Source organism: Hippoglossus stenolepis, chromosome 13 (assembly GCF_022539355.2).
Source record: "Hippoglossus stenolepis isolate QCI-W04-F060 chromosome 13, HSTE1.2, whole genome shotgun sequence".
NCBI lineage: Eukaryota > Metazoa > Chordata > Actinopteri > Pleuronectiformes > Pleuronectidae > Hippoglossus > Hippoglossus stenolepis.
The window spans coordinates 15731819-15758527 of NC_061495.1; the positions used below are offsets into that span (position 1 = coordinate 15731819).

Here is a 26709-nt window from a genome sequence, read left to right on the forward strand (position 1 = left end):
TGTTTGTCTCTCTCGCCTTCTGTCTTCTGTTTGTTCTATTCTCTTGACTCTTTCAGGCCGGATGCAACATATGAATATATATCCACCAATTAATGATGGCTGCCTGCTTACATTTCCCTCCAAATGTGTTCTCTCTCTCTCTCTCTACAGCTCCACATAGCATGTGCCAGTGGTTACAGAGAGGTGGTGTCTGTGTTGCTGGGGAGTGGGGCGGACCCTCATCCTGCTGACGACAACTTTTGGACCCCTCTTCACCTGGCTGCTAAATATGGACAGGTACATCACAGCTCAGAATGTTTTGGGCTTTAATGAAGCATAGTCCCCTCATTTCAACTCATCTAGCTGTATTGATCCAATGTGATTGCAGTCATTAATTAAATAATGAGAAAATTATTGATGGATTGCTCCTCAGAGCAACTTGCCCCAAGATATCCTGCACACTCTCTGATAAACTGCTCTTTTTGGACCTATTGATCTGAAATAGTCAAACTGTTGGCACACACCAGCACTACATATTCATTTGCTACAGCATTTTAGATGAGCAATGTAATGGTCTTTCTTAGAGGGAAGGAGATTGATTTCCAGAAGGGGGGAGGTGAGTTGTTGGAGCGATGGGAGCTGGTGGTTTGGAAGCGGTCCAACTATGAGGGAAGGGAAGTGATCACGTTCAGAACTTGCTGACCCAACTGGATATTTAATTACATTTCTGGGCTGTGTGCTTGGCTGCCGAGAGGAGGCATTTATTAATTTGGTATTTAGAGACACTCTCTACTCCTTTGGTTCATTCATCTTTTTATGTGTGTTTAAAAATGATTTTTTCCCTTCTGTTACCTCACAACCTTTCTCTGTTTCATCCATACAAATCTGCTGCTGTTGTTTTCTTTCCAGTTATTAGTCGATCAGATGATAATTAATCAGTAGAACAGACAGCACTCCCCTTATAACTTCCTTATGGCTCCTTGCTTGCTTTTCAGACGTTGTGCCTATGCAATTACTCTGTATATATGTGTGTGACTGTGTGTGTGTGTTATTGTGTTTATGTGTGTGAGTGTCTATAATATGTAAGTGCATTTGACTTAAGAGTGGCAGTCTAGAGGATTGTAGAATCGATTAGGTTTCCCTTGCAGTGCTAAATCACCACAGCCATCGACTCTTTACTGGTGCCAGTGCTTTGCCTCCTGCATACCAACTACTCCACGAGTCCTCCTGACACTCACCTCCTGCCACCCTTCCCATATAACTATTCTGACAATGACACGTCACTTGCACAGGATATTAGGGGTTCAAGATGTGTACATGTATTCAGCCAAGTAAATCACTTGTACCATTAATTAAAATGTTTTTGCTGCTATGAGGCAGAAGCAAGCTGTTGGCTGGCAACTGGCACACTAGCTGGTACGTTAAACCCAAAGACCCCTTCTGCAGCGTGGCACACGTACTATGCTGACCCTTTAAGAAGATGTATGACCCTATTACTGCAGCTAATTAAGCTTCCCTGCTCGCTCTCGAGATAAGTTAGACCCCGGCTCTTGGCTTCCCTTGTCTGAGTTAGTGGTTTTTAAGATGTGGTCTCCCGAGGAAAGAATTTTTAAATAGTCCTGTGTTGGATTTTCAAACAGAAGTGACCGGGTGTTCAAATTAAACACTTCAGGGATCGGATTAATTCAGTGAAGGTACACATGGAAGCTGTGGCAATAGAGCAACCACAAGATTAGTATAACAGTAACATATTCTAAAGCACTTTAATGTTAATCCCTTACCAAAACAAAACTACATTAGCTTCAGTTACTTTGGTTAGGTGAGGTTACTTTGACCCCAGCGATCCCTGTATTATGATGACCTTTTCTTGGTCCCCGCGTAAACTTTGACTCATTAAAGAGTTCAGATCTTGTGGTGCTACTTACGTGGTGTCAGTATTTATAGGGTGTGAGTGCAGCTGACAGGGTTTGTGGGCAGTAGAGATGCTGTAGACTCATGAGTGAACAGCTGTCGGTATGGGTCAACCAGTCTGCTGAATGTGTGTCAAGCTCCTCCGTCCTGCAGACGATGTCTTATCACTCTACTGTGGAACAAAGAAACTCTGCTACTTCCTGAACTGTTTGAACTGTGACTTAGAGCTCGGGAATAAAACAGTATCATTTATTATGACAATATAATTTGTATCAATGGCAATGTAACTAAAGTCCAATATCTGACAACATTATGCTTATACATTATGTAAGTGAGGAGGTAAAACACATCGATCTGCTTCAGATGTTTTGCTGTTTATCAGGTGTTTGTCATTCTCTGCTATAAAGAAAAGGTTAATTGATAGTGATAATTGTGGATATTGACTGATATGAAAAGGTTTATCTTAAAACAGAAGATACCCTGATTTATAGTCAATTGGAACCTACAATTCCCAGCTATGATAAACTGAGATAACGTGATGAAGACTTGAGAAATATCCTCCAGAGCCACAGAAAACCTTTAAGTAGAAGTACTCCCCATAACGAACAAAATTCATTTGAAATGACGCATTCATATTTATTGAGCTGCTGAGATAACTCCTGAGTCATGCCATCAATCTTACATTATACCAAAAAATGATGCAGAAGACCCTTCAGATATGTCAACGCATCACAGATCAGTACTCACAAATCACGCTGTGCACTACACTTCTTGGATTCAATACAGCTGTAAATCTACAGAGGCGAAGTGGGTTGGTGAAAAAGAGGCGGAGCAAAAAGACTAGAAAATGAAGGAGTAATGAGAGGGAAAGGAGCAAAAGTCAGAATGCCAAAGTCTGTGTGAGAAGAGGAGAAACTGAGGCAGAAGAATAGAAGACAGGGGTGACAGCCATCACATGTCACCGTGTGCAGAAATGAGACTGGATGACTACAGGGGTCTTCGACTGGGATGTTTGATGGAAGATGGGCCCATTGTTAAAGGATCTCCTCAGTCTGGGGCAGCCCTTTCATGTCTGTCTTACACTGTATATGTTATCTGCTTAGTGTGGGAATTCTAGGTCAGGTTGACAGTCTATCTTACACTCATATATCTGCACTGTAGCAATAAATACAGGTTTAACCACCTTAACTCCTCTGACCTTAAAAAGAATGATATTCAAAAAAAACATAAAAAGTAGTTTTTGGTTAATAGTGCATTGGAAATGTTTGAATTTTTCTCGGATCTGAAAAAAAATGGATGTGGGTGTTTCTTCCCTCACTTACAGACAAGCATCGTTAGCCAGCTCCTGAGACACGGGGCGAACCCGACTCTGTTGAACTGCAACCAAGACAAGCCCTCAGGTAACACATTTACACATTCACACAAATATACACATGTGCACACATACGCACAAATATTGCAGCCGAAACGAGAGAGGGTGTTTTAGCGATGAGGAAGTAATGAAGCAAAGATGCAGAAAAATGGATTTTGACTTGAGCTGAGCCTTTGCAAATGCATAAATAATCACTTGGATGATATAAAACACGCTCATACACACTCATACCCACACACTCCGGAACACAGCGTGCACAGTGAATGAGACTCCCTCATAATCAGTCTCTGATGAGCCTATCTGTGCACATCCGAGTTTATCTCCAAGAGAAAACTAATTTCTTAATGAATGGAAACATTAACTCCTTGCTCTTGCCTGTATACACATGGGCACTTACTAAATGTGGGTGTTAGCAGTGATCATAAGGGGCTGGTGGGATTCATTTGCTAGTGGGCATAAAGGTAGCACATCGGCCAAGAGTGTGTATTGTATTTTCTTTAATAATGAAAGCATATAAGACTGACAGGGGAGGTCTAAATTAAGCTAATTTGCACCAATTCATTTTGGTGGGAGATGTGTGTTTACGGATGTCAGATTAAGAGGTTCCTGTTTTCCTGGTTAGGTTTCCTGTAGACAACAAATATCAGGAAAGACATGAATAAATAATGATATCCAAATAGCAAAAATACATCTGCCATCTGGAAAACGATAGCCGCTCGTGCAGTGATAATGTTTTTATAGATCTTCTTTTTTGGACTAGTGGAGTTTTTTTCTCCCTCTGTAAGACTATCTGTAAAGGAAAATGGAAAGTGGCAGGATTTCCACACATATTTTATTCACTCTGAAGGAATCTGATGCGACTCAAATGTGACTCCTAAGCTTTCAGACATGCACGAAAGTCTAAACATTTTTCCGGAGGGGCTGTATATGAGAACATAAATGTCCGAGTAAGTTGCTCCCGACATTGTATGGAACGTTTCGTGCCAGCCTCCCGGTAAAATGTCTGGAAGATGTTCAAGTGAGAATACAGCCGGAAAAAGTCCTGAAAATGTACTTTGAGATAGTGGTTATGTTGATGACATTTCAAACATGCGACAGATGCAACAGTGAGAACAATAAATGAATAAATATTTGAGGATGAAAAAAAGGTGTCATTCACGAAGAAGACGCAGTCGAAGATGTCAACTCAGAAAGTCATAGAGATTCAAGAGTTCAAGAGATTTCAACGCTTGTGTTGATGTGCTGTCAACAAAAACTCTTCGATTTCCGCAGTGGAATTAATACATCATGTCCTTCCTCCTGCATGCTTTACCCAGATGACCCCCCTCACCTAACTCTAACCCTGTTCCAGACATTTTCCTGTTGTTGTGAACACGTCGGACCTGGATAATCTCCTGCTTAGTTCTTCATATCTGAATCGGAAACTCTGGAAAATGTCCAGACCCAATTTTCAAGACATTTTTCGGAGTTCATATCTGACAATGGCTCGGGTTCATATCTGACAATGGCTCCATAGGTAAAATCTGAGTCAACATGTCGGCTGTTCCGCTGTAAAGGTTTAGTGTTTAGTTTAGGCTACAATTCTGTAATTGGAGACTCTGAGTGGACTTGAAAAATAATTATTCTGCTACAGCCCCAAGGATGCATTTTGAAGAGAAACACTGCAGTACACACGGGACCTTTAAGTGTGAGTTGGCATTTCTATATGTAAGTTTACTAAAAAAGAACAATCCGCCCTCAGCTTCTCAGAACCATGCGTATTCTCTCTGTGGGTGTGATCGGGTAAATCAACATATTTTTATTAAATGTAATCATAATATTGTAGAAGTAAAAGCTGTTATTCCATGGTCTCATGATCTTGATAATTATTTTCCCAATTTCCCTCCTCCTATTAATACATGGACCTAGCAGGGGTAGAAATCCCCCTTGTCTCAAGCCGTAACAGAACCAGGCCACTATAGGTTGTCATTGTAATTGTGTGTTAGTGATTAGATGCGTCATAGAGAGCAATCGTCTATACTATCATAGCTGCCTCCCACCAGTTCTCCCAATGTCTTCATCACACTTCTCTGACTGCCTCACTCCAGCATAATCAATAGTCCCATCCAGCTTGAAAGCTTAGAAAAGATGCAAGACAAGCCCCTCGAGACTCACAACACCCCCCCTTTCCAAATGGAACCACACCCCCCTCTCTTTCTGCAGCCACATGACGAAAGAAAGACAAGGCAAGAGATGGGGGTCTGGGGGGTTGTCAGTCACCAGGAAATAAAAAGACAGGATAAAGCCGTTCCCCTCCCTGGTGTCCTGTTAGACCTCATTACAGACAGGGAGGATCTTTACCCCCCCCCCCCTTCCTCTTAAGCACAGATGGATTGATCAACAGTGGGGTTCACATTCTGCACCAGCACTGGCTCGTCCACACGGATTGTGAAAGAGTGTTGACATGGCAGACGACAACAGAAAAGAAAAATGTTCCTGGTTGTTTCACAGCATAGTATAATGATCTTGTTTTAACAATGTAATCACATTCTATAATCTATATGCCTTGTGCTTTGTTTCAAATTAAATCAGTACTCTGATTAGCCTAAACTGTGTTTTCCCGTCACCAGGCATCGCTGCATCAGAGCCTATAGCTGATATGCTTCTGAACGCAGAGGAGAGCTGGCTGCAGAGACTGAAGGACCCCTCCGCTCCTCCACCCTCCACAGACCAACGCTACGATGGTGGATCGCACGACCTCACCACACCTGTCAAGAACTTGTGGGTTTACAGTTTCATAGGCACAAGTGATGTTTTATGGTAACGACACAGATTGCAAATAAAGTTTTTTCCCTTTTTCTCTCATTCACAACTTTGCCCCAAACCTTCTTTCTTTCCTGTACCTGCTGCTTTTTCCAAATCCTTGACTATCCACTTTATATATAGGAACCCCTTGGGTCTCTCTATCTCTAAGCAGGACAGTCTGTTTGAGAAATGTGCCATGTTCAGAGAGGCAGGTGGAACACTGTGCGGACAGCAGTCCCAGGATAATTGCCTAGATGGCCCCTTTAGCTCTGGAGGCAGCAAACTGGAACAGGTACCTACTTTCTTTCAGCTCCTGCATCCCAATAAACAGTTAGATAACAAGAACACTGCCAAAGTATCCAGGTTGGTTATACAAGTAACAAAGAAATTTCACATTTTGTTTACGTTTGTGTTTTTGTCAATTTATCATGGCCTGTTAATTTTTAAGTTTGCATTGCATTTTCTTCAGGTCAAGCTGATGCCTCCGGCCCCTAATGATGACTTGGCGTCCCTCAGTGAGCTGACTGACAGCAGCCTACTCTATGAGATGCAGAAGCGCTTCGGCAACGATCAAATTTATGTAAGACCCTACAGTCCTTCTCTCCTGTTCTTTTCTCCGGTTCAGCTTTTACAACATCTTAACACATTTAACAGTTGAGCAATTTAGGGATGCAAAGGATTCAAATTGTCCATTTCCCTTGGAAAAGTGTCGCCAAACTTTTGAATTGTCACATTTCAGTGTAAGTTGGAGCTCTTCCTCCTCCATGACAATGTGTGACACGAATGCAATTCATGTGAAATTTGGCAAAGAGCCATCACAAGAATCGGCCAGTGAGAGTGAGAAACATTTCAGGTTTATTTTAAGATTCAATATTATTGGTCACATTTTTTAATGATAAAGCCATAGGGCCTTTTGATCAATGTTTTCATATAAATCCGATTTTACTGATGCCAAGTTGAGAGTTCCTCCTAAAAAGTATATTGTGATTCTTTTTTTTAATCGGGTCAATGTCATTGTGAACATTTATTCTCGGTAAATCTTACCATCCCTCGGTAAATCTTACAATCCCTAGTCTGCACACCAGGTTTTTTCATAAGCAGACACATGCACTCACACTCATATACACATACACATAGATGCTCATACTTAGACTGGTGACAATTGCAAAATCAATACATTTCGGATCACTTTTACAGATAAATCAATACCGATATTCAGGAGTAAAATACCTTCAGCTCAAACAATTGGTCATTTTTATATTCCTGGCATATTCTGCTTTCCTTTAAAACTGGTCTGGCCCATAATTTTCCATTGGGACTCAGACTCCATAGAGACTGGAACTAGATCAATATGGAGCTATCCGGTGAGCTCCTTTGTGAACAGGCAGTAATAGACTGTTATTATGGAAACCCAGATGGGCGACAGACATTCGGGTTAGCCACAGCAGGGGACACACACAAAGGGAGGACATTAAAAGAAAGAAGAGTGGTGGCTGAAAAAAAAGAAACAACCACAGTTCAGCTTAATTTTATTTATTTATATTGAGGTAAAGTCCCTTTGGAAGAAGTGGTGAAAAGAAAGAAAAGGAGGCCTGATCTGATATTATTCCTTGGTCATGCAGGTGGACAGGACAAAGTAATGCATTATACTCATTCTGTTTATGTCAAAGATAAAAGTAAACAAAACCAGGTAAACTGATGATGGCCTCACTGCCTATCATCCCTTCTTATCGTTCTTGTTTCTATATCTAATGTACAATATCGTAACAACTTATTAAAAAGGTAAACAAAGCAGAGATCTGGTAAAGAAAAGAAACGGTGAGTGGACAAAGGCAGTGAACGCTCCATATGTCCCCAGCAGGGTGGTCAGGGACGTGGCTTTGATGAGTGATCTGCTGCCTTCTGCCAGGGTAGAAGGACCAGTGCTCCACGAAAACCCCAGAGGAGAGCAGCAAGAAACTGGGGATGGATATGAGAGAAGACAGTATTGAAGGCTTTCCATGTTACCCAAGTTTACCCAGTTAGAAAACTAAATAGTTGGAAAGTTGGGAGTATTTCTGCTTGTGTCTGCAAGCAGAGGGAATTCATTAACCTTGAGCCAGGGCCTAAGGACAGAGCAGCATGTTACAGAATGTTAGCAACGCCTGCACTTTCCCAAGGGACAGTGTTAGCTTTCAAATAGCCCCCAGGACTCTTTGTAAGAAACAGTGTTAGCAGTTTAATGGAAAGGGTCAGAAATTGCGAGTGGGTTATTTTTATCTAAAGTGCCTGTAGGTCTGTGTGGGAGGGCAGGTCTGTTGTTTGTCTAGGAAAAAGGTCATTACGGAGGTTATCACTAGGAGTCCCTTCCCGACCTGTATGTATACCATTCTGATGGCAATAGAGATGGGCAGCACCACCGATGTTAAGGAAAGAGTGGGACAGTACTTCTGTTTTCAGTCGGTGTTAACTTAAGCCCATTTCGAATAATTTTCAAAATTCAACTCAACTCTTTTGTCCGCAATGGGGATGGATGCAATCGAAACTCACTCCTGGGGCAAATGACTCAGCAGAAGACATGGGTCTTTAAGATCCAGTACCGATCTGCATTCATGGAAACGAGAGACCAAAGTGAATGCGTTAATTTGGCGAGACAGCGAGGTGGGAGAGCTTCTCAGTTTTTGGTGCATTGTTGACGTTGAACATGACGCGCCAGAGGAAAAAACAGAGAGGTAAACTCCTCTACTGGAAATGGGAAAGGAGTTAATCGTCAGCTCACATCCAAAAGATAAATGTTTTATGATTTTGGATAAACTTCTTATTTTCAACAGTTTCTGTTAAGTTAAAGACGACTCGTGTGTTTTTGTGCTCTTTTGCAGACTTACATTGGGCACATCCTTCTGCTGGTCAATCCAAATAAAGAGCTGCCCATCTATTCCACTTTGGTAAGCATGTGTTTTAACTACCTCTACTTAACACAGGTTTAAAGTATTATGCAGTGCTGAGCTAACCTAATGTTGAATTTGCAGGTTTAAGTATCTCTTTCTAAATTATGCGGCTTCACACTGTAAAAGGTTATGCATTGTACATGGAAAATCATACTGTCAAGGAGTGTTTGCTGTATAATAAGCAGGATGTGAACAGATGAAATGGACCTTGTGGTTGATAAATAATGCAGCTTTCCTGTCAGTGATACACAGCATAAGGCTGACTCTGCATCAGCCGGGAAATAGAAGGATCCAGTTTAGGTAGACACACACACACACTCGCGCTCAGAGTCACATAGAGTTTATTACGCTACCTGTCCTCTATGAAGAGAACATGATCACTGAAGATGAAAAGCATTATATTCAACACTATTCAACAGCAAGGGTAGACAGTTGATGACTAAGAGGCACTGGTTCTTTAAACAAATTGATCATTTTGTACAGGGAGGTGTAACATGTTTCACATTATTTTAAATAGAAGATTGGTCATGTTTGAAATAGCAGAATTAATGCCAGTCTGGAGTGTGCCCATCTGGGTCCAGAAGGTGTTGAATGGAGGAGTAGATGTCTTGTATTGCCATGACACATTGAAGCCAAGCCCCCCCCCCGGTTGTCCTATTCCTGCCTGTGTCTGGATTCACTCCAGGCATCTAAACCCAACTGAGAGAGAGGCTGTGTGGAGGAGCAAGGAGGAGCCAGACTCAGGAGGACATATGTCATAACATGTGTGATCTGCTGGCCGTCTGTCACCCCCCTCTGGTCTGGTGGTCCACAGCCCATCCTCCTTCACTTTCCTAAAGCCACCAACAGCACTGGTACACATCTGCTGGCCTGGTTAGAGACAGAGGTGTTAACAGCACAGATATCTCACAGTTCAGTATTATAAACAGTTGATGGTTCACTGTCATATAAACTCATTCATACCTTATTTAACTGTCCCTATTTAAGGCATACATTGTGCAACATATTGAAGTTTCACTATTTTAAAACGCTATATTTTAGAAGCAAATCAAACTAAACTAAAGAATAAAACACTATGTGGTCCACATTCAGCTCCATATTACATATACATATAAATGTTATATTGTTACACCTTTGGAAAGATGGAGGCAAAGAAAGTATTTTTTTCTTTTAAATTTTTCTTTTTTTGCAGTTAAATTACATGGAATTAAGCTCTATAGTGCATTTACTTGCTTTTGAGTTATTGTTTTAAAGTAAACCAGGCAAATTGTCAGCGTCACTCAAGGTGCAATCTCGGAACCCATCGGCTCTCGCCTAGTGAAATTAGCGAGAATGGAGTTGGAGTTGAGAGGCGACATCTACAACCGTATGTTTTCACAACTAGTGACATTTGGTCTAAACTCTATTAACAGCTATCAGTTAAAAAGCCAGTAGCTGATGCATCTCGGTCAATGTGTTCCACTTCTTTTGCTCTCCACACAGACTGGTTAGCTCTGGGCAACCAAAGCTTGCTAAACAACGGTTGGTCATACTAGAAAAGGCCCCAAAATCGTGTCCCTCACCTACAAATTCTGCATATTCACATGCAGCATCTGTTTATAGAGATTACCCACAGTGCACGTGTTTAAAATCACCAAACTGATATCTTTGTCACTGAATGGCATGGTTGTCATTCGGGGTAAACCGCTCCTTGGTGAGTGAGCAGGACACAGGGATGTAAAGTGATACGCAGCATGGTTTCACTATTTGGCTGAAACCTAACCGTCTGTTACTCAGTCCATGTTTGTATCCGTGTTACGTAAGGTTGTAATCCAATGTCTTAATTGACTGTGTCTACTACTCTCTCTCTCTCAGGTGAGTCAGTTGTACCTGAGCTCCACAGGTCGTCTGTGCTCCTCTTTGCCCCCTCACATCTTCTCCTCAGCAGAGAGAGCTTACCACATGATGCTGCAGGAGAGACGCCCGCAGTGTTTCATCTTAAGGTACACCCCCCCTTCCCCAAACACGCAAACACTGAACTTTGTGCTTTGGCATGCTGAGACAAAAATGTTAACTTGTTCAGTTTGCCCCCTGGTTTGACCACACACCTGTTAAACGCTCCCTGAGAGATTAATAGCTCACACTCTGAGCCGAGCTGCTGACGTGTGTGGTGTTCACATGGAGATGAATGTTTGCTCGGAGCATCACAGCGTCTTGCTCTTTGTCCTTGGCTGGACCGAGGCAACTCCCTGATTGCAATTAAATCCCGTTCCGGCTCTCCAGTGACATTCCTGCTGAGTTATAACCAATCTGGCAGAGAGTTAACGTGCCCTGGCCACAGGCTATCTATCTCACTCACACACAATCACATGCAAACACACAGGCATTCAGGGACATTGTACAGTGCTTTTGCACGTACACCCACTCTCGTTTCTCTGATTCTTTCCCCACTACACTTATCACTCCTTTTCTTATTTCTCTTTCATTGAAGCCTTCTGTTTAACTCTGTCTCTCCTCACACACACACACACACACATTGAAGAACACACATACACACAAGCTCCTGCACGTAAAGAGGCAATCAGCAGCCATGATCCCCAGAGGCTCGTGCACTAACAAAATGCCCTTGAAATCTAATAAAAACTGTTAAATGAAAAGACAGTGAAAAGGCCTGTAGACTTCACACTCAGCAGGGCCATTAGTAAGAGATATAGCAACACACATACTCACAGACAAACAGGGTACCACAGCACAGTGCCGTCATTAGCAAGGGCTTCTGACCTTCTGAAGCCATCTGCTTGGTGTAACTATGCTGGTCTCAGCTCGCTGCATGACGGTAAGTGTCAGAGCGTGTACTGTAGAGTTACCCTATGCCAGGTTTAATATCCACTCCATGCCAAATTAAAAACAGGCCTCCAGTGTCAGATCATTTGTGGCAGTAACAGCGTGTGAAAATTGCTGGTCAACAGAGAAATGTTAGTTTTAGTGTTGCAAAGAGACACATATTGTAGGTTTAGTGTAAAGGGTCTCTGAAGGCATGATGTCAGGAGGGTGGAAACATGTCACTGAGGTGACGTGTAGGAAACACCCTGATGACTACAGCATCACACCTATTCTTTTGAGACACACACAGCAGTGGAACACACGAAGTTGCATGATTTTTGATTTCCTTTAATGCTTTTAATAAAATGTCTCTTTATTTTGAATGAAATGCAAGTATCCACATATAAACTAGGTTATTTCTTCCTTTTTTATATCATATGGAATCAGATTAGAGCCAAACAGTATAAGACATGTAACAATGCCTAAAATATAAATGACATTTTTATGTCTTTGTGTCTTTAGTGGTGAAAGTGGGTCTGGAAAATCAGAGGCATGCAAACACATAGTGAGACACCTGACAGCCCGCTCCAGCCCCAAAGGCTTTTCACTGGATCCCAGAATGAGACACGTAAGTCTGGACCTGTCTGTGTGTAGGATACTCTTCTATTTGACACTTCAAGCAGTCTTCAGTTGTAACTGCAGAGTCCTGGGCAACGAGTTTTGAATCCTTTATTGCTGTTATGACCTTGTTTCTTTGCTTCGACTTTGCAAAAAAGTGCTAGAAAATAATGTTATTGTATTGTTTATTAATTTTGTTTCTATGCTATGTAGTACACAATGAATCCTCCGAGGGAAACTCATGAATATTTGTTATGCTCTTCAAACTGAGGCACTGGCTGAATCTTGCATCCTGTTTTGTGCTTATTGTTCCTTCCCTCATGTTACCCCTGCTATAAAAAAGCCAGATAGCACTCACTGAACCCTGCTGTTCCTATAACAATAGAGGTATGGATTAGCAGAGCACATTATGAGCTATCGCTTGTGGTCTCCTCCTTACTGCTCAATAGCTGCTTATTTGTCATAGACATCATTTGAGCACTCTGATGTTTGATTGCATCATTATAAATATCTATCTCTGTGATGCTGGCTCTTTATGACTGAACCTTTCGCAGCAGAGAAAATTGTTCTTTGATATTCTTAGATGGGAGCGCATTTTTCTACTTCCTTTCAGCCAATATATAGAGAATTGATTGTGGAGTGCAAAGATCAACAAAGTACAACTACATTCATTTTGTCAGAATAGATAATAAGCATGAAATGTTTGGAGAGACAAAAAGGGCTTAGAGTTTAGCGTCCTTCCTCTGGCTGTATCTGAAAAACGGAAAGAAAGAAAAGACGAATCTGTAATCTAGGGCAGCACTTTTGTCACTGCCTCTTCTTGTCTTCATTGGTGGTGCTTAACACATGATTCACCTGCTCTGCACTCAGCCTGTCAGTTGGGTAAAAATTCAGTTTATAGCCTGGAAACACAAGTGCTGTGTTCTGATGAAGTCATCATTATGTCTTCGATATCTGGGTCAGCTCGCTCTCTGATCATCCTGGGACAGAATTAACACAGAGAACCAAGATTATGGATGCATATTGACATCTAGTGGTAAAAAGTGGAATGGGAGTACAACAAATTTTGTTTCATCTCTAGAAACCTTTGTAAGAGATACATAAGATCAATTGATTGATATAAAAACAGAGAACATATCTATTCAGTTCTAAAAGATGTTGTAAACGCTGTTACATTTTCATTTGGTTTGATATAATACACAGGTGAACTGTATTCTGGAGGCCTTTGGTCATGCAAAAACCCAAAGGAACATCAGCTCAAGCCGCTTTATCAAGTTGTTGACCATTCAATACTGTGACAAGAGGAGGACACCGCTCAGAGGTAAACTACATTTCTGTCACTGCAGCAGTGAACTAGTTACAAGCATATTCAGTGGCTTATCAGAAAGTGTTCTGACTCCTTTACTTACTGCACATTTTAGTGTTCTAGATTAAAATAGATAAAATGACAAATCAAATATATGTTTTTAGTTTTTTTTACAATCGCTATTCAAGTGACTTTGAGAGTCTGAGGAGACAGATTCTCGGGTGAGACAAAAATGTAACTCCTCATCACCCAGACTATTTCTGTGGTGAAGCGTGGTGGTTGCAGCATCATTCTATAAGGTAATTCTGAGCAGCAGAAGCAACAAGACTGGTCAGAAATGAGAAAAGAATGAGGCCAAAATGTGCACACGACCTGAGACTGAGGAAACAGTTCCCCGTTCAGCATGACAACAACATGAAGCTAAAGCCAAGACAATGCAGGAGTGGCTTTGGGACAAGTGTGACAGTCCTAGAGTGGTCCAACCAAATCCCAGATTTACATACTATAGATCAAGATCTGAGGAGAGACCTGGAGATGGCAGGTCAGTCACTTCCTATCCAATGTGACGAAGCATAAAAGGATGTGCAAGGGAAAGTGAGATAACCTGCACAAAACCAGGTGTTCAAAGCTTGAAGGATTAGTCTTAAAAGACCTGAAACTGTAAATGTTACCAAAAGGGAATCTACAAAGTCCTGCATGAAGGGAATTATTATTAGGGCCCGAGCACCGACGGTGGGAGGCCCTATTGAAATTGTAATTTGTATTTTTATTCTGATTTGTAAGTTTCTAAAAACATGTCTTCACTTGCAGATGATCAAAATGGCATTTTTAACCATCTGGATTTAAATGTACAACAAAATAAAGTGTGCAAAAAGTAAAGCAGTCTAGATTCTCCCTGAAGCCACTTTAGAATGAATTTTATTCCACATGAGAGACAGGAGAAGGACGGAAAGTTGATGGTGTCCCAACATTGTAATTAATTCTCAAAATTACCTCATCCTAGTTTTGTTTTGTTTTTTATATACAGAAAATCAACAGTTTCTGTAGATCTTTTATCCCATTTATTTGTGATTATTTGAAAACAATTATATATTTATAGCCAAGTGAGGATCCCTAACTTTATGATAATAGTGCAGTGGCTGTGAATATAAACCATATAACACGCATAGTGTTACTGAGGCTCAGATAGAGTAAAGGTGTAGTTTTAGTTTCGAATCAGGTGCAATGCTATGTTATCACCAACAGGGGGAAGTACAGTCTTATGTTTTGTACCAGCGTTCCATTTTTACAACCATGCTGACCTTAAATTACCTCAGTGAATTTGATCAGAGAGCACTTGATGTTGAACAGTGGACACAAATTCAATGTTCAGGGCTGACAATTATAATTAACACTGCTGAAAACTTGTATTTGCACCTTCTGTTATTGAAGTCTGCGTCTTATTTGGTGTTAAAGCCCGTGTGTACACGTACATGTTGGAGAAGTCTCGTCTGGTCCAACCGGCTCCACACCAGCACAACTTCAACATCTTCTATCTGATGGCTGAAGGCCTGTCCCCTGAGGAGAAGAGCACACTTAACCTCAACAATGTCCTGGCTCATAGGTATGTTGCTGTCAGGTGCCACATGCATGTCACTAGTTCCTAAAATCATGAATGAAAGGAGTGTATTGGTTATAGCTGGTCATTTTGTTATCAGGAGCACCTCAGTTTAATCCTGTGTTTGGACTCTAAAAAGAATCAGAAACCTCACTTCTCACATGAAGAGTAGAAGCTGCAGAGGTCACAGTATACAGTTCAGTCCAATTAAATACCCTCATATTCCATAGCATCAAGGAGAGTGTGAAAGGAACATCGGATAAACACATACAGTCAATGTACTTTTTAATCAATTTCTCTTATTCATGCATCTATGGATGTACAGCCTTGTGTGTCTTGTGTGTGTTTGTGTCCTCATTTATACAAATGTGCTTGTCTGCTGATAGATGATTTTTTTTTCTGCTACTGTACAAAGAATCCAATATACACAACAGTGCGATAAGCACTGACTTGAATCAGTCTGAATGGAGCTTAAGAAGCGCAGTAGACCCTTTGGCATCATACCAACCTATTCTGTGTCCGTATATCTTTGCTCTGTTTGCGTAATCTAGTCCTGCAGATTAATAATGCTATTATTACTACTACAGTATGATTGAGACTAAATATAATCCTGCACAAATATATATCATAAATCTTTTGGTTGTAGGTCTCTTCTGTCAAACCTGTGCACTTGTCATTTTTCACTCGCCTTAGCATAAGGCCTCATATGCTTCTTCTGTATTTGTTTGAAGGCTTGGTCCATGTTGCCTCAGCTTTCTGTCTTTACTTCAGGTATCTTAGTGGAGGATTTCCAGAGGAGAGCCCTCCAGTAGCTAAAGCCTCTACCCAGAGCAGGGAACGCTTCGCAGCAGTCATACAAGCCCTGCGAGCCCTGGGCTTCAACAAGCAGGTATCAATATGCACTGCATACACCTTGGGTTGAGCATCTTTATTCAAACACTATGGAGAGCTGGGATAATTTAAGTGTTAAAATAAGATATTCTGACATATCCAATTATGTTGTCACTGATGAGATTTTACCTCATATTTTGATGCACAAATAACTTTTTAATTTGTACGTTTTTGACAATTTGTAAAGTCAAATATTTCAAAAGTCATGGCTAAAATGTTACTATCCCAGTAATCGAACCCTGCAAAATGATATGGATATGGCGGGCTACAAAAAGGACATGACATTGTGTCCTAACAAGTCAGACACAAGAAGCATTTAAAATGAGACGGGCTTCATCTGTTCAAACTTAGTTGCCACAGATAGGGGGATTTCTTAGGATTCAGGTCCTGAAGGAACTCATCATGTGTTATAACTATTTATATAAAGGCCATATCAAATTAGTGACCAAATGCAGAGGACAGGACACTGATATGTGCATATAGTGTGCATGTAGTGGGCCATGATAGCACAGTCTGTCCTATACCCGACCAGCTTTGTTCCCAGCTCATTATCAGGTTCTATTCTTAGATTTCCAGTCAGCATCTGTCAGCAGTGAGTGACCACTATCTCACCTTTTAATCCAGCAGCAGTCAATACACGCAGGCATGCAAGGGACAGAGGAGTAGAGTGGTAGATGGTGTTATTATCAGAGGGCACTAGTGTCCACTCTATAAGGCCGAGAGGGAGAGAGAGAGACCAAGGGGCAGAAGAAGGAGTGGGGGAGTAGGAGTGCAAGTGGTGGACCCAATGACAATGGCACCCATTGGTCTATGTCTAAGCTCTCATCAGGGGACGACTCCCAGTCCAGACCCAAAGGTCAATCGTCATTAGTGCTCCCTATCGTTCCTTTTCTCTGCCTCGTTCCCTTTCTTCTCCTCCCTAACAGGAAGGGGGTCTATCTCTGGATAGAGTGTCAGACAGAGACTAATGCTTGTGTTTATCTCCCAGATATCAGCTCCAATATCCTGCCTTGAGAGAGTGCACACGTAGACATACTCACATACACTCACAGGCACACACACACAAACACACAAGCACACACCCTCAAACTCAAACATCCCCCTCTCAGAGCAGTGGGTAATGGGGTATTCCATTAAGCGTCCTCTACTCAAGGGCACAGAGGAAGGGAGAGTGGGAAGTGTGTGAATGGAGAGAAGAGGGTTGATGTGCTAGTGTTAGATTCACATTACATTTAGTATTTTGTATTACATGGAACAATAATGCTGGTTATTCTTTATTTCTGTTATTGTCAAGAAATCCCATCAAAATTCCAAACTAACAATGCTTATGTCAGTCGATCACTATGTCTGTCTATCACTCTCAGTCTCAAGCCCATTTATTCCTACTGAAAATGGAAATAGGTATAAAAAACATAGGATTTCATCTTTTTTTAAAGAAATGTCCGATAACATTTGAGCAGCGTAGGTTTTTAGAAAACACCATAAAAGTAATAGTTAACTAGTGCATTTCCTGGGGACTATTTTGAGTTAAGGATTAACACACATTTAGTCTTAAATGAGTATTTTCCATGTGGGATTGGTTCAAAATAAACTCAAAAGGTCACGGTAATGCAAGGACTAGTTTAGTTAATCAATATGCTTTTTTCAAGAGTAATTTAGTTTTTTGGTCTCATTAGATCTGTTGGCATTAATAAGAATCTGAATAATGCCGTGTCATGTGGTGCAAAGTACCGAAGGCGCATTAGGGGCCATGTGAAGAAAATCACAAAAGAGTTTTCGAGAATTATTTTGTGATCACACGTTGCCTAAAATTAGAGGTATCAGATATTTTTTTTTTATCTTTAAGTGGCCTTAATAATCCGTTATATAAATTGGTATTAAATATTAAATGATAATATCCAAACTTCGTTATTATTTTACTCTAACGTCCTCCTCTCTCTCTGTCCCTGTGTGTCTCTTTCTCTCTGTTAGGAGGTTGACTCAGTGTTTACGCTGCTATCCGCTGTGCTCCATATTGGGGACGTACGTTTCACCGCATTGACAGAAGCCGATACAGCCTTCCCTTCTGACCTGCAGCTGTTGGAGAGAGGTCAGTGCCCCGGTCACAACTGGGGCCACATTTCCAGGCTAAGTGTAGGTGGTGAGGAGGAGGGGTGCATCATCATAGCTCCTCCTCTCGCTGTTCCTCTGCTTGGCAGCTAACCAGCATGAGCTAAACACCAGACAGTCACCTGTTTTATAAGCTGCCTTTCTGCCAAAACGTAACCTTGGTGAGGACAGAACCCTTAATACACTTTCTCACTATTGGGACAGTGATTTCTCTCTGTCTGGCTCTTTAATTCTACAGCCACCGCATGTGCTCCTTTGACCCCTGACCTTTCTTGAGATGGTAAACAAATGACATCAGCGCCCGAACGGGAAAGAGCCAGCCGTTGTCAGGGTGATGCGATGTTGAGGCTAGTGATATCAGCAAAGGGTTTCTGGGTTGCTGTCACCTCCCGCTGCTTGTTTATGGGCTCTGCTCAGAAATCCATTGATGACTAACTGCTTCCAGCTCCGCCGATAGATTAAACAGGCATGAGCCGTCGTAGCACTCAGCTGATTTCACTGTCAGAGCTGCACAGACCTGATTGTGTTTCCGGGATGGAATCAGCACCACGTCTCTGATGCTCGGTTTCATCCTGTCATCATGTCAGTGTCATTTACTCTGCCATTATCTCTCTTTGTCTGTCTCGCCACAGTTGCTGGATTGTTGCAGGTGTCCTCCAACGACTTAAGCACCGCCCTCACATCTGATGTCCAGTACTTTAAAGGTAAGGCCTCACCAGCTTCCACCATCACTTGACCCTTCCTGTGTTTTTGACTGCAAAGACATAATGAGAAAGAACACTAGCAAGATATTGATAGAGATTTTAAGAAAGTGCCGCAACTTACATTTCATCGAGCGTCAGGGTGACTCTTAAAGGTTATATACACCAGGTTTTTGAACAAATTATATCGTAGCCATAAAGATATAGTCGAGTATTGGCAGCTTGAGGAGAGCAGTTAGTAACAGTAACTGTGTTTGTTGTCATCCCTGGTTCTGTTTTTTGTGTTGGTATCCAGTTCAAGCACAAACCGATGGCCCTCCCCACTTTTATAAGGTTAAAGAAAGCGAGATGCCCCCTGCTCAGGTTAGCAGTGACGTAAACATGACAGCTGGGTGGACACCCTTATTTTCACCTGTCAGAGCACAAAAAAACAAAATAAACACACCTATCACCACGGTGCTGTTAAGCCACAAACACCACAGCTACATCTTGTGTTTATAAAGTCTGTGGGCTAAAAACAGCCCAACACAGCAATGCTAACGGTGCTAGCAATGCTATCTACCTGCTTGCCACTGTGCATGATCGCTGAGAGTGTGCTACACTCGGGGATCCCTTCTGACCTGCAGCTTGTGGAAAGAGGACAGTGCCCCGAACACAGCTGGGGCCATATCTCCAGTGTGTAGGTGCTGAGGAGGAGGAGGAGGAGGTGTGCATCACATTATCTATTCTTGTTTACCTCATCATAGCTCCTCCTGCTCTCTCTCCCTTGGAGTACTACGGTATTTGGCGGCTTACCAGCATGAGCTAAACACCAGACAGTCACCTGTTTTATAAGCTGCCTTTCTGCCAAAACGTAACCTTGGTGAGGAGGGAACACTTCTATACACACACACTTTCCCACTACTGGGGCAGTGTTTCTTCTAACCTATAGACATTATAAAAAAAACAAGGTGAAGCCACAGTGTTTGGAGTTCCACATCACAGTGGCGGGCAGGTGATAGGTGTGTTTTCAGTGTTTATGTGCTCTGCAGCATTGAGCACAGCATTTGTTTTAAAAACATATGGTTACAGATCAAAGCGTCTCAAGAATAAGACATGGCTGATCCCTTGTGTTTTTGATCTATCTGCACTGGTTTTTGTTGGCTCTCCTGTATACAAGGTAAATTTAATCAGTTGGGCTTCTGGTTGTGTGTTTAGAGGCTGCGTTCTGGGTTCTGCAACACCCACACACTGTATAGACACCACCTTTCTGAGAGGATGTAGAGAGGTGTAAAGTGTGGCCCATGAAGCTTTTATTTTGGTCTGAGATGGTGGTGCTAGTGCGGCATCTGGCAATGACTATGTTTGTATGTGTATATATATATATATATATATATATATGTTTTATCACATAACATATAAACATGAAACAACAGAGCTCTCTGGTGGACTTGACAGATATTTATAAATTATGTCAGAAATATATTTCATACTTTGCACTGAAACTATCACCAACATAGATGCAGATTACGCAGATTAAGCTAAAATCAGTCTCATCCAATCTTTAGCAAGAATATGTCTCTTGCAGCAGAAAACATGTCTCTTGGCTGAAATGGAAATGATCAAAAAACTTTAAAAGAAATTTTACAAATTGTCAGATGCTAACACTTGTGTGTTCCTATCTCCTCTTTGTGTCAGGTGATGTGATCACTCGCCGCCACACTGTGGAGATGTCAGAACAGTACAGAGACCAACTTGCCAAGGCCATCTATGGACGCCTCTTCAGCTATCTGGTCAACAGTATCAACCACGACCTTCAGGGAAAGGATGACCACATTGGGTATAACTCTTGAGTGTGTTTGTGCGCACTTGTGTGCTTGTTTGTTTATGCCCATGTCTGCCTAGGGGTGTTTACACTGTAACCACCAGAAAAAATTCTTTGGAAACCCAGACCGTTGATATCTGTTATCACAAACACCGCTAATGAAGTTTATCTGTCATCACACACAAGCACTAACTCAGTCAGAGCTTTTGTGGTGTCGAAACTGATATTGTAACTTGACACATAAATTTAGAGTGGAGGTTCGTAATAGCTTACATTGCATGACACACACAAATAAGTGTGTACACTGAAATGGAATAACAGTGCAGAGGTGGAGGACACACCCAAGGTTTATGTGGAGGTCTCAAACACACACACACACACACACACACACACACACACACACACACACACACACACACACACACACACACACACACACACACACACACACACACACACACACACACACACACACACACCCAGGTGGAGGCCGTAGGATCCTTGGTTTTGTTGATGTTGGGAGGTCTTATCTCACTGTCAGAAAACCCAAGCCACTTCTTCTGGAATGTGTTTGTGCTTTGCCTTGTTTACACACCAACCATAGAAAGTGATAAATTTGCCAACAACACTAGTTATGGCACATCTCCTTCAGATGCACAAACACACACTACACTGTACACAGGCATGATCATTCTTGATGCGATAAAACAAGCAAACAGACAGGTTCTGCTGTAATAAAAGTTGTGTAATCTAAATATCCTTTATATCCATTTATCTCTTCCAGCGATCCTGCCCTGGAAATTGGGATCTTGGACATATTTGGGTTTGAAGAATTTCAGAGGAATGGATTTGAGCAGGTGGGACATTGCTTACTTTTATAGATATTGGTCACCCCTTCCCCCAAAGACACCATGTGTTCCTGTTTTCCCCAAGCTGACTGATTCCTCCGAATAAAACCAAATGCATTTATGACATTCCCTAATAATAAATTTGGCTTGGAAGGCCATCCAGACCTATAAATATCTCCATGAATAGTATGTGCTATTGTAATTTTCAAACAGATCGTAATCAAATTGTTAAAATATTTGGGGCCGCAATCTGTTTTAGCCCAAACATTTAAGTATTTAATTGTAATGAATGAGGTGAGGTCTGTGGATGACTGTGGCGTGATTTTCAGATGTCCTCTGTTGAACTGATGGTTGATACAATGACTGCCTGTGTGTGACAACATGGAGCAACACACAGCCGTGTGTGTGTGTGTGTCTAAAAACACGAGAAAATCCATTGTGTAATAGTTCTCAGTTCGTTACATGAAAGTAACACACCAGTGGCTCTTTCTTCTAGGAGAGATTATTAGATCGTATATTCAGCAAAGATCAGACAAGTTTGTGTATTTTTCTTGCTCCATTGCATCTTGTGGCAGCTACATGTGACTGCACAATGAGTTACTGTATTAAGTGAGGAGAGGCAATGATCTTGTCTAATGTACAGGAATCGATTTTTGGAATGGGAATTTAATCACTTGTCCTCTTCTCCACCTCTAGTATGTTTGTGTACCTGTTGTGCATTTTAGTAAGTGTGCCTCTGCAGACACCGTGTACAAATGGGGCAGCATGTCAACACTGCTTGTTGTCAGTAGATCAGTGTAATTATATTGCATAGTGTACTGAGTACAGCGTGTGCAGTTCTATGCTGCTCACCTGTTATCACTGTAAATCAGTAATGTGCTCATCAAGCAAGCACTGTTTATAGACTATTCCAATGTACGACCGCTGTGTACGTGCTTGCGTGCTTCTGATTTGTCAAATGATTCAGACATCTTTTGCACAATACCTTCATCGCAAACCTATTATAGCTAAAGTAATTGTGGATACATGTTCTTTGGCAAGCTGGAGCGAATGCCACATAAAAACGACACCTTTCAGTTTGATAGATAGCTTCAGTGTTTCCCCTGCGATGGAGTTGTAGCAGCGGCGGTAAAGCATGCGCGCACCCAACCAACAACACCCCCCCCCCCAGTACAGTCATAACAATCATAAATACAAAATTTGAAGTGAAAAAACCCGTAAATTGTAGTATATAGAAACAAATAATGTTAATAATCACTGACCTATAAATAAAAAAATGTAAAACTTGATGAGCCCATTTACACATCAAATTGTTTGATTTGATATGGACACCTTTGATATGGTCATTTCATGTCTATAAAATTGTCCCATTTGACCCCGGCACTTGGGTTGTGCCACAGCAATCACCGCCAAATGTGTGACGCTGCGTTATCATGTTATGAAATGTTACTGACCATTTTGTGTAGGTCATTAATGACTAGACTCATTGCATGGCATGAACACCAAACCTTCACTGATTACTAAGCATATTCAGTAGATAATGTGGCTCTTTTACACCATCTTCATCTATGTGTGATGAGCAGAGAAATAAGGACAACACCTACGACACATGGGTCTAACGTCTGTGTCACTGTGTCTATATGCACATTGGTTTGTGTTACAAAGTTTGGTCAGATCATAGATGACTTCCTTCAGGGCTAAGAGGTATCTGACGTTTGTGTGATGTTAGTTTGACGTTAGTTTGATGTTAGTTTAGTACTTGTTCCACTTAAAGCTTCCATGCCCTCTCTTTTCCGTTTCCCAGCCTTTGTCAAAGCCGCTGTGTATTTGTCTTAGCTTTTCCCAGTGTGTGTGACTAGGATGTTTGTGTGTGTGTATGGCGCTAAAACGTCAGCTGCCTTACTCTACCTCTGGCTGTTCTCTAATCCAAACGGATGTGATGGATTACATAACCTCCGAGAGCAAGTATCAGAAGAGAAGAGAGAACAGGAGAGGGCGAACAAAATGAGCAAAAACAGAGGAACTATGTCTGGCAGGTGGCTGCGGTGCCCACTTCTTCTCCCTCATACATTTTCTCAGTTGTTGCTGCTGAGCTGCCTATTAATATCCGCCTGCTCATAGCACACACATTAGCCACCACCCACGGAGAAGAGAAGAGAACAGGAGGAGTAAGTTCTGGATAAACAAACATGATGACCTTTAACAGTAGATATGACATAAGTGACAAACAAGTCCTGACATGTTTGTACACACATGTATCCGCACACATGCAGACACATAGACAGGCACGCTCCACATGCGCAGCATGATCAGGGTCATTAGTGCTTGTTAATTAGAGCTGTGTTTGTCAGGGCTGTGTTGTATCTGCTCAGCACTTTGCTAATGAGCTAACTCAATCAACCACCTGCTGGGACTGAGCCTTTAATGGACTAGACTAACCTGAAGGCGACGAATAGGCGAACGTTGATGAAAGGAAAACAGGACTACAGCCGTCTGCAGTACAAAACAACACAACTCTAAATCAGCACTTCTCAATCAAGCCGCCTACGAGACAAAATGTAGGTCGCAGTACTGTTCTGAAGCAATCACTGCCAAAACAAAAAAGTCATGTAAATGTCACCTTAAAGCTAACAAATGCAATTGAATACAGCATCAGTATTTTTATTGTTACTTCATTTTTTGCCATATGGCTTTTAAGTCTTGCTTGGTTTAATATCTGCACCAGTGACAACTGCAGATGGAGGTATTATGTTTTCAGTTTGTCTGTCTGTATGTCCGTGTCCTTGTAAACCCAATATCTTAGGAACACCTTGAGGGGACTTCTTCAGACTCGTTTACTTGGACTCATTGATGAAATTTGATTTATGGAGGTCAAAGGTCACATGTTAAGGTCACTGTGACCTCACATTTTGACCTCGTGGATGAAATATCACTAAAATCTTTAGGAAATCCCTTAAAGGACATGAAAATTGTGGCTTCTCAGTATATCTTGTCTACCAACGGGAAAACATTTATAGCCCTGTCCGCGGCCGGCTTGCGCACACGCAGGTGTGCCCCAACAAATGTAAGTCCAGCTACCACCCACCAATGCCCCTTCTTCGGGGGAGGGGATTTATATGATTGGTCAGACAGGATATGCATTATATTTATATCATAATATTTTATATCTTAACTGTGATTTGAAAGCGTCAAAAGTAGGCTGTTTGTAATGTTTTAGACATTTGCAGTCATTTCATAGACTATCTAAAATGGGCTCTATTTTAAAATTCAGCATAAATGTTTGCTAGGACTTCCAGAAATACTGATTCAATTTTGTTGGAAAAGATTACAAGTTAAGGTCAATGTGACCTCATGTCTTTGGCCATGATTTATCAGGTTTGCCCTTAGAACAATTCCATTGTATCTGGTGCAAACATTCACTTAAACTCAAAGATGACCTGATCAGAATTTGGTGGTCGCAGGTCAAAGGTCAAGGTATCTGTGACCTCACATAACACGCATGACATCAAACTTGGTTCAAATGTTCACTTAGACTCAAGGATGAACTGATTCGATTTTAGTCACTACGCAACATACATTTTGGCCATAATAATGTATACACATATGATGTCAGAAACTCCCTCAAACTCCCTCAAACTTGACTGGTTGGCAGGGCATTCAATAGCAAGGAGGTTATTCTTGTTTTCATGTTAGATGTGAAAAGTGTACAAAGGAAACATGCATGAGATCCTGGGTTGAAAAAAGGGTCAGCTTACTAAACCACAAGTGTGACAAGCACACACATCAGACAAAACCCAATTTGATTGACTCCTCCCTGTGCTGTGGTTGGTTGACTGCTGGGTGAGGAAGAGTTCATATGTCTCAGCAGGAAGACGCTCCATATTATTGTGGGTTAGCAGAAATGCCATACAGAGGGGCGCCTATTGCTGTGGGCACCGTGCAGGAGATGTCCCTGTAAACAGTTCTCATAATTTCTGGGTCAGGTGTGTTGTATGAGGTGTCAGGCAGTTCATTTATGCCCCATTGACTTCCCTGCTGGTGCCACAGCAGGTTATGTTTGAGAACGCATTCATGCGTTTGTTTGCTTTAAAAACAAACATTCAGCCGCGTGTCCCTGAGGAACTTCACAGTGTACATTGAAGAGTGTGTTTACAGGTCGATGTGCGTGCGACTTAAGTGTGTGTTATGTGCATTCCAGCTGTGTGTGAACATGACCAATGAGCGGCTGAGGCAGTACGTCTCTGAGGTGCTATTCCAGCAGGAGCAGGCTGAGTGTCTGCAGGAGGGCATCGCCATGGAGACCCCACGCTACCCCAGCAACCAGTCAGCCGTTCTGGACTTCTTTCTTCAGGTACTGTATGTTTCTGGTTTGGACCAGTCCAGGCCAGTTTGATCTCTCACGATGTAATTCGACATTTTGTTTCCACCCAGAGCTTTGTCAAAAATGAAAAAATCACATGGGCAAATTCAATTCACAGTAAATTCCATCACTTAATAAAAATGGGTTTAGTTTGGGCCTTTTTTTTTTTTTCAATTTTGGGAATGTTTTCAGCAAATTTCTCTTTTTCCACTTTTTCCTGAATGAAATTGTATTCGGAAGTCAGATGTTTTAAAAAAGTAAGATGTTGTGTAAGAAATACAAATTTTAATCAAATTGGAATATAACTGGCCTTTCGTGGTTAAGATGCTTTCAACATAATTGTAACATTTATACTATTATGACTGAGGCAGTTTGATGTCAGAGGGACACTCTGCACTAAAAGTATCAATGAAAATATTCTGAGCATGACATATTTATCAATTGAGCATTTGTTTGTACCTCTTCCAGAGGCCTCAGGGACTTCTGTGTGTGTTGGATGAGGAGAGCCAGAGCCTACGGCCAGTAGAGCAGACCCTGTATAAGAGGCTCTCCACCCAGCTGGACTCCAATCCCATTCACGGCCTTTCTCTCACCACCAAGGATGGCAATGGAAACCCCCCACCTCAAGATCAGGGCCCAGCCTTCATTGTCAGCCACTATGCTGGACAGGTCTGTCTGTGTTGAACTCATGCATGTATGT

At 41.7% G+C, this 26709-nt stretch overlaps 1 protein-coding gene and 1 long non-coding RNA gene across 6 annotated transcripts in view; one reads left to right on the plus strand and one right to left on the minus strand.

Moving 5' to 3' along the window:
* Window positions 1-26709, plus strand: part of myo16 (myosin XVI) — a 100923-nt gene that overhangs the window by 41604 nt on the left and 32610 nt on the right. For all 5 annotated transcript variants that reach the window (XR_007034788.1, XM_047342580.1, XM_047342582.1 and 2 more), the window contains exons 7-23: window positions 151-276; window positions 3215-3290; window positions 5872-6022; window positions 6188-6338; window positions 6516-6626; window positions 8905-8970; window positions 10828-10955; window positions 12298-12403; window positions 13597-13714; window positions 15155-15302; window positions 16068-16185; window positions 18159-18276; window positions 18929-19000; window positions 20675-20816; window positions 21586-21658; window positions 25848-26000; window positions 26478-26678. Coding sequence is in view for 4 of the 5 variants with exons in the window: in XM_047342580.1 (XP_047198536.1) it covers window positions 151-276; window positions 3215-3290; window positions 5872-6022; window positions 6188-6338; window positions 6516-6626; window positions 8905-8970; window positions 10828-10955; window positions 12298-12403; window positions 13597-13714; window positions 15155-15302; window positions 16068-16185; window positions 18159-18276; window positions 18929-19000; window positions 20675-20816; window positions 21586-21658; window positions 25848-26000; window positions 26478-26678 (2058 nt within the window). In the remaining variant the exon portion in view is untranslated. The remainder of the gene's footprint in view (window positions 1-150; window positions 277-3214; window positions 3291-5871; window positions 6023-6187; window positions 6339-6515; window positions 6627-8904; window positions 8971-10827; window positions 10956-12297; window positions 12404-13596; window positions 13715-15154; window positions 15303-16067; window positions 16186-18158; window positions 18277-18928; window positions 19001-20674; window positions 20817-21585; window positions 21659-25847; window positions 26001-26477; window positions 26679-26709) is intronic.
* Window positions 9232-19515, minus strand: LOC118119963. Its single transcript, XR_007034789.1, has 4 exons — window positions 19122-19515; window positions 18814-19050; window positions 11683-15256; window positions 9232-9843 (listed from the first exon to the last, which is right to left on the minus strand). It is a non-coding gene; the product is annotated as an uncharacterized LOC118119963 (long non-coding RNA).